General features: G+C 36.0%; 1 protein-coding gene across 1 annotated transcript; it reads left to right on the plus strand.

The window, feature by feature from the left end:
• The first annotated feature begins 341 nt into the window (after window positions 1–341).
• Window positions 342–5,737, plus strand: LOC133864237 (triosephosphate isomerase, cytosolic). Its single transcript, XM_062300522.1, has 9 exons — window positions 342–494; window positions 861–936; window positions 1,459–1,582; window positions 1,990–2,074; window positions 2,230–2,362; window positions 3,226–3,320; window positions 4,643–4,721; window positions 5,286–5,368; window positions 5,458–5,737. Exons 1-9 carry the CDS (start codon window positions 456–458, stop codon window positions 5,506–5,508), a joined length of 765 nt encoding a protein of 254 aa, XP_062156506.1. The 5' UTR covers window positions 342–455; the 3' UTR covers window positions 5,509–5,737.
• Window positions 5,738–8,584: the final 2,847 nt, after the last annotated feature.

The raw sequence follows: 8,584 nt of genomic DNA on the forward strand, positions 1-8,584 counted from the left end.
CAGGAGCCTGGAGCCACAAAACCCGTGCACATCATCCTCTTGTTCTCATTTTATTCTCTCAAAATTGATGTGGCTTTTAAAATCACCATTGGATCAAAATTCAATGGTAATCTATCATAAATCCAATGGTAATTTTAAGAGCCACATTAATTTTGGGGTGACAAAAGAAGGACAAGGGGATGATGTGTAGCATTACTCATCAATTAATTTAATTACCAAAAAAGAAGAAGAAGGGCAATTCACTCCCATTGACCAAACTGCCCATCTCCGTGATGGTAGCCAATAGATGCCAGATGCTTGGAGCATATTCCACGTATGAGTATGTAACGGTAATTCACTTCTACTGTGATCCACATATAGGTTGTTCCCAATAATAATCCTAAAAAACACATATAAATATACTCGCTCACCAAAACCAGAAGCTCACTCTCTGCGAATTGCGATCGTCGTGAAACATGGCCAGGAAGTTCTTTGTCGGCGGAAACTGGAAATGCGTGAGTATCCCCTCCAATTTCTTCTATTCGACTATCTGCTCTGTTTGGTTGCCTAGAAAGTGAAGTAGAAGGCTCATTTTGCCGTTTAGTTCACTAGAAAAACAAGTTGCGAATTATGCACTTTCTCGGCAACCAAACCGGTCGATTGTTTTGGATCCGCTGGTCGATCTTATTTTTATCTTCCCCTAGCGGTGAACAATCCCGTTGTTCTAGAAATTTTGTTATTGTTTTTATCGATCGCACAAAATTCGGTGTTGTATTGCGTATTTGTCTAATTCCCTGTAAAAAATCACACACACACACAGACACAGAGTTTTTGATTGTGTGAATACCTGATTTTCTGGTTTGAATTGAATGTGAATGCAGAATGGAACCACCGAGGAGGTGAAGAAGATAGTGTCCACGCTTAACGAAGCCCAAGTGCCTTCCCAAGATGTTGTGGGTAAGTGAAACGAAATTTGGGTGTTGATATGTGTTGCTTTAACCCGGGAATGGTATTTAAAAGAGAAAGAGGCTGTAACACAAGTATCAGTTTACTCTCAGAATTGTTTTTGTTTTATACTTTATATGCTTTATGCTGTTCTTCTTGCATAGGTTCGAGGTTTTAGTGGCTATGTGCAGGTAGAATAATTTTTGCACACTTGGTTTTGTTATTTACTTATTATTACTGTATTTATCTGCGAGAAAATCTTACTGTTGTCCCGTGGAAAAGCTAGTCTTGTAAGATTTAAAGAGTTCACACACCCATGTTAGTTTTATCTCAAAGTTAGCTCCACCTTTAGTTTTCTAGAAATCAATTCAGCTACTTTAATTCAAATTTTGAATGAGTGTTACCATTTATTTAGTTATTTTGCATGGGGCAAATAATTTCCTCATTATCACCTTCAATTTGATAAGGAAAGTAACCGCGTTTCTTTTTGGTCCATTGATTGGTTAATGCATCGAAAACTTTTTCTTCTTGCAGAGGTTGTGGTAAGCCCTCCATTTGTTTTTCTTCCATTGGTAAAGAGTTTGTTGAGGCCTGATTTCCATGTTGCGGCACAAAATTGTTGGGTCAAAAAAGGAGGTGCATATACTGGGGAGGTTAGGTATGTTTTGATCTAGAAATACTTATTTTCATCTCATTGTTGTCCTTGAATTGTATTTTTTAGCGTCTTGACCTTGTTATGCAATTTGTGGTGTTGGATACTTTAGTGAAGCATTTATCTATTTTATTTTTTGACAAAATATTTAATGAAGTATATTTCTGGAAGGAATCTAGACTTTTTGCCCCGAGTAGTTACTTAAATTTATGTAAATGATATCATGTAATTCAAGCGGTGGAGTGATTCTCTGTATCCTCTTTAATTTAGCTTGTGGCTCAGTTTTTGGTTCTTGTGATTGCAGAGTTTCTTTCATGGTTCATATTTGATTATGGTTTTTTCATTTTTGAGACAAGGTCTTGTGTATTTCTTTGTTAGAAAATATTTAAAGTTGATTTATTATCTCTATGCAGTGCAGAGATGCTTGACAATTTGGGCATTCCTTGGGTTATACTTGGTCATTCTGAGAGAAGGCTTATCTTAAACGAGTCAAATGAAGTAAGCTAGTTTTCAAAGACATCTAACTTCTTAAGTTTTGCTCATGGCGCTTGATTTATCATTGACTACTGCTTCATGAGTGATCATCATTTTTTAAATAAATTAAGGTGCCTATTTTGAGTAATAATTTCCGTTCTCCATGCTTTTTATTTCAGTTTGTTGGAGATAAAGTTGCATATGCACTTGGAAAAGGTTTGAAGGTGATTGCTTGTGTTGGAGAGACTCTTGAGCAGCGAGAATCTGGATCAACTGTGGATATTGTTGCTGCACAAACTAAAGCAATTGCCGGTAAATAGTTCACTGCTACTTATGTGTCTTACCCTTGACATAAGAGGCTTTTTACTTAATATTCTAAGTTGAGTGGACTATTTTTTTTTTTTAAACAACTTCCCCCTCAAGTTTCTACATAACTGATCTTTGGAATATCAGTTATAAAAAGCAGTGGATATTCTGGAATTAAGAGAATGTGGCCTTTCAGAGGCACCGTTTGAATATCTTGATTGCTTTAGCCTTTAGTCTTATTGTTGTCAGAACAAGTATAATATTGTTTTTTGTAATTCTATATTGCATGAATTGTATATCTAATTTCATACTTCAGGTATTCTTTTGGGTTCAATGTTTTCTTTCTCGACTCTCTCCTTCAGGTGTTTATTTCTTAAGCAAAATGCCTCACAAGTACATATAGTAACCATGTTTTATCATTCTCGTCTTTTTGATGAATTATCGCACCTTACTTTCTTGTTAAAGATCCTGGACTACGAAATAATAGGTACAATAATGAGTATGCAATCTTTTCTTCTGGGAACTTTAAGGAGAACCTGCTGTTTCAGGGTAGAATATTGGACATGAAAAAGAATTAAGGGAGTTTTCAAATCTATTAACCAGTGAATTTTCCTTTGCCTGGTTCCATGTTTTATCTTGAATCTTTTGTATGGACCTTAAACAGAACACTTGTAATGTATGATGATGGACAATCATGCTACTTTTTACTTTAACGTTGCACTTGATTGCTAGTTTATAGCTTTTTCAATGTTCATTGAAAGCTCTGTTGTACCAAAATTTATTTGCTAAGTGCTAACAATGTTAATCATGCTTAAAGGATTGGATTGATTTTTTTGTCATGATTGCCTCTGGTGTGATTTTTCTTGCAGAGCGAGTTTCGAATTGGGCCAATGTTGTTTTGGCCTATGAGCCTGTGTGGGCCATTGGTACTGGGAAGGTTGCTACTCCAGCTCAGGCTCAGGAAGTAAGGCATTCGTTTTTTGTTTTCATTAAACTCGTTTCTTGTCACTTAGCCTCACATTTAACTCAGAGGCGTTTCAATAGTATACTAATAGTGAAGTTCGAGTTTTTGATATATTGGACAAAAAAGGTACTGCTTGTTTTCAAAATTTGCCTGTGTCTGAACATAAGAAATGTGACATCTTTTCCTTTTTTTAATGTGGACCATATAGCAGTTACCGCAAAAAAAGAACAAAAAAAAAAAAGGATTCTACAGCAAAAGCCCCAACTAAAGACTGTTCTGCATTTGGAAAATATACCATCTATTCAATATGTGCTTTTTCTTTAACTGAATAGGTCCAGCTATGTCCTGTTTTCTCAATTCTTCTTTTCAGTCTTGTAGGAAGAGTTGTTTTTATATCTTGGATCAGAATGTGCAAATGCATAGGAAAGTAGGAGGGAGGAACTCTATAAAGACTGAGGTCAATAGATAATCTTTTGATTTGCTGGCTTGTAATTGTGCAGCAAGTTTGTATGGAATAGTATACTGGTTCTAAGAGGAGTTATTCAGTTTGGTTGGACTTCAGAATTATCATGATTATCGTCATCATCATTATTATTGTTTTTAGTATTATTGTTATTGTTATTGTTATTATTATTTTTTAAGCTTCTGCCTATAACCCCTAAATATTCCTATTGAAGTTTAAGCCTGTATTGATGAATAAATACTTTTTCCTTGCTAAATGTAGGGACAGCTAGAAGTCTTGAGTGACATTTTAATAATTTCGATGATCTCGTGTAAAAGTAGTAAGAAGTATTAGAAATTGAATTAGCTAGTTAGTTTTTGAAAAATATCTTTCTTTTCCTCTTTTCTAAACTAAGATTTTTGCAAAGCTAGATTACGGTTTTATGGTTAGAATGATGAAGCAAATTTGTGCGTGTGAGAGGTGCTTGCGCCTTTCTCTGAACTAAAAATTGTTTTAATGCTAGAATATGGTCTTATTGTGAGAATAACTTGTAGTCAGACTTATTTCAGAGAGAGAGGAGTTTGCATCTGGAACATGTATATGAAGATTGCTTTTGTAAATTTTGACAATCGAATAAAGTTTTGATCTGGAACATCATAATTGTTAGCCAGTTATATGGTAGCATAATGCCCTCAAATGTTTAGTTCCTTATAACCCTCAAATGTATACAACTCTTATGGGTCTCCCATGTATATAATAATTCTTTGTATATTGCTGCGCTAATTCTTAGTAAAGCTATAGGTTGGGTCTTGTTGCATCAAGTTGCCTTGTTTTCTTAATTATTTAGTTTTTTGACGCAAGGTTGTTAACCATATGACAGGTACATTCTGAATTGAGGAAATGGCTTCAAGCAAACACCAGTCCTGAAGTTGCTGCAACAACCCGGATTATCTATGGAGGTCTCTTCATTTGTTCTATCCCTCATCCTACTCTTGTGCCATTCAGGCATTATCCCAGTTTTTTGGATTTTAGCCAAATGAAGCAATAGATGCCCGTTATTCTCATATCTCCCAGTAGAACAATGCCAACAATTTAGTCTGGCAATAGTTTTGGGGGCAAAGTCTACCATTGTTGGATAATAGGGTGGCTATGAGTAGTGGATTATATGGTTGCCTCCTAGCACGTTGAATAAGTCATTCTGGTGCCTTTAGGTTTAGGGGAGACTGAGGCTAGGAAATTGTCGTGTGAGTCTGTACCCTTGCCAACAATGCCATAAAGTTTTATTCATCAAAAAAAAAACAATGCCATAAAGTTTAGGTATTTTGTGTTATTGTTTCTGGTTTTTGAATGTTCTGCTCCTCCTTGGCTGGAAATTGCAGTGTGTTTTCACTTGTTTGGGTTCCTCTTTCATGCGATGAGTGGTGATTGCAGAGTACAAATGGAAGAATGCCTAAAGTTGTTTAATATTTACTCTTCCCAGTTTGCTTTGCTGTTTCATTACCTTAATTGCATACCTGTTGCAGGTTCTGTGAATGGTGCAAACTGCAAGGAATTGGCTGCTAAGCCCGATGTTGATGGCTTTTTGGTTGGGGGAGCTTCACTAAAGGTAATTTCGTTGCTGCTTATTTATTCTTTTAGAACTTGTCTCTTCTCATGCCCTTATTTTCGGCTGACACTTTGCACACCACTCTTCAGCCGGAGTTCATCGACATTATCAAGTCTGCTGAGGTTAAGAAAAGTGCCTAAGCTTGCACAGGGTATGAGTAGGTGAGATCCTCAAGCTTCGTATGGGGACCTATTGAATCCGTGCAATACAAAATAAGAATTACTTTTTTGAGAGAGTAAGTTCCGTTTTGTGTTCAAATCAGCATCTCAGACTGGCTGTTGTGTATGAATAAAGATGATGACCAAGTATCAACATCATTATGCCTCTAACAAATCCTGTTTATTACTTCCAGTAACTTCATTCCCTACATGCTTTTGTGTGTTTTGGGTTGCATGCTTGTGTCTGAATCTCTGTGGAAAGGATTGATATCGTGGACTACTGGAAGGTTAAAATCTTATGAAGTTCTTACCCATTCAACTTTTGCCAGAAGCAAATGTTGCCTCTAAACTACCATTTTAGATTCCCCCTTCCCCTAGAGCATAAGAATTACTACAGTTATATAAACTTCATATATATATCTTTTGGAGTGAGAGATCAATTTTGTCATCCTTCTAGAAATGGCTCCACATATTATGAATAAACTTCTGTACAGAGAAGGTTGGTTTGGTAAAGCAGTTTCCTCTTTGCTGTGGATTATGTTAAGTCATTATCAGTTGTTTAAAGTATTATAACATCTGGTCGTTATTGCGATACCACCGGTATGGACTTTTGAGAGTAAAATGCCTATCAACTTCTAGGTGGCCTTCCATTTAAACCCAAGCCCACGGGTTGTGGTCATCGCAAGCAGGGTATGGTCGGTAAAGTTGCATTGTTGGAACATGTGAACTTTGAACTGTTTCAATTATCTCCTTACCAAAATAAAAATTGTCTTCGTTGTGGAAAAAATAAGGAGCATCCTTCTCAAAGTAATGTAACCGTATTTATTAGCTAGTATTTTTCCTTTTATATGAGAAAAACAGGAATATTTTCCTTAAAGCTTGTAAGGGGTCATCTATAAGAATTAAGAACCCCTAGAATTATTGAATAAGAGCATGATACAATTTCTTTAGCTTATTTCATCTTTGTATGAAATTTAAGAGGTTATGGCTCCTTTGAAGCAGTCACCATTTTCAACGTTGCCTACTCTAACCTATCTCAAAATTATGTCCTATATCCTCTAACACCACCTGTTTATACCAACATAAAACATCTTTTTCTCATATATGTGCAATATTTCAATATTGCGACCCCTTAAAGTTGGGCTCGGTTGGTTGATTGTGGGTTGTGATTGAATTTTAGGATTGGAAGAATTATGAGCACCACCTTACTCAAGGTTGGGTACAATAATTTTCACTCTTGTGAAATTATTCTGTACTTTATGCCAAATGTAAAATGAATGCTTTTTTCTGCCACAGCAAGTATTAAACACCCCCCCCCCCCCCCCCAAAAAAAAAAAAAATGGAACAATCAAAGTAAATTAGGATGCAGCAATAGACAAGAAATTGGGCCGAATTGGGCTCGGGACAATTGCTTGGCAGCTCTATATGCCGTAATATTTAGTAAGGAAATGGAGATATTTGACATTATTTTTGAAGGTGATGCTAAGTTGTTGTCGATGATATCAATTTAGAAAGCCAAATCCTCAATAGATTTGAGGACTTCATCAAGGGTATCATATCATAATTGGGTTCTTTGAGGTCTTCTCATGTTGATCATGTGCAGAGAGAAGTAAACTCAGCAGCTCATTGTTTAGCACGAGCGGCTGTAACTCCTGTCACAGATACCATATGATTGGAAGAAATTCCACCAATCATCTCTAACATTGTTCATAGGAAATCTATTGTTCCTCATTGTTGACCTTTTTGGTCTTTTTCTTTTATCAATAAGATTATAAATTGTTTCAAAAAATAAAAAATAAAAATTGATACAAGAACATGGGGATTGGCTTGCGCAACTACTTTTTTCTATTTGAGCTAAGTAGGAGTGTCAATTTATATTTGCGTGTCGGATTTGAGTCGTGTCGATGTATGAGTATATGACTTTATAGGTTCATTATAATTCGACTCATTTAATTAAACAAGTCAAACCATTCAACTTTAACCAGTTAATTTTGTGTTAATTTCATGTCAGGTTAAAAGGTCGTGTCAAAAATTATCGATGATAATGTAAAGTTAGACTTAGTTCAATCACACTTGTATGAAAACTTGGGCCACATGCAAGTGGACCACATGTGGCCCAAGTGGTGGATGTTTGAAAAATGCAATACTCTAGAATTTCCGGAATTATTCATCAGAAAGAAATGGCTCCGCATATTATGTAACGACTTCTTCACAAAGAAGTTTAGTTTGGTAAAGCAGTTCCCTTTTTTGCTGTGGATTACGTCAAGCCGTCATATCAGTTGTTCAAAGTATTGCCCGTTTTGTAAAATCTGGTCTTTAATTCTGATGCCACCAATATGGACTTCGACAACAGAAGTGGCTGTCAACTTCGAGCTGCCCTTGGATCATGGTCATTGCAAGCAGGGTATGGGAACCAAAATTGCACTATTTCAATTGTATCCTACCAACCTAAAAAAATTAAAAATTGTCTTCATTTTTGGTTTGACATGATCTGGCAGGGTTGGGTTTTTTACTTCTGAATTAAAAGCCTCTTTTCACGAATGCTAGAGTTTTTTTTAGTATTCTTCTTGTGTTCATTTGAAATAACATAAGTATAGTAAAAAAAAATTAAGTCTTTTTTTTTTTTTTTTTTTTCAAAAAATAAAAGGGTGAAAAATCGAAACCCCACAATGGCTCCGGGGGTGGTCGCACCACCCCCGGGGCGATTTGGGGGTGGCCAGAGTCACACAGGGGTGGCTGCGTCACTCGAGGGTGGACGCGGCCACCCCGGGTATATTTCGTGGGTGGCCGACCACCAATTATGGTGGTCGGCCACCCTATAGTTTTCAATTTTATTTAGTTTTTAAATTTTTTAATTTAAGTTTTTAATTTTATTATTTTTAAAATGTGGGGATTTTTTTATTAATTTTGATTGTATTCTAGTTAATGTATATTAGTTGTTACCAAACTAAAGATTAAGAATAACCATTCCATTTTATCAGCTTTTATTCCTAGGAATAGCTATTCATTTTCTTAATGGAATAGTCATTCCGCAAACCAAACGAGGCATAAGTGCACA

Source organism: Alnus glutinosa, chromosome 3, assembly GCF_958979055.1.
Source record: "Alnus glutinosa chromosome 3, dhAlnGlut1.1, whole genome shotgun sequence".
Lineage (NCBI taxonomy): Eukaryota > Viridiplantae > Streptophyta > Magnoliopsida > Fagales > Betulaceae > Alnus > Alnus glutinosa.

What these genes read in the sequence shown, in the direction of transcription:
- LOC133864237 (XM_062300522.1), top strand. Translation starts at nt 456, where the DNA reads ATGGCCAGGAAGTTCTTTGTCGGCGGAAACTGGAAATGC. An exon ending in CTCCAGCTCAGGCTCAGGAA is followed by an intron (nt 3,321 to 4,642) that starts GTAAGGCATTCG and finishes ACCATATGACAG; the next exon opens with GTACATTCTGAATTGAGGAA. An exon ending in TTGGGGGAGCTTCACTAAAG is followed by an intron (nt 5,369 to 5,457) that starts GTAATTTCGTTG and finishes ACCACTCTTCAG; the next exon opens with CCGGAGTTCATCGACATTAT.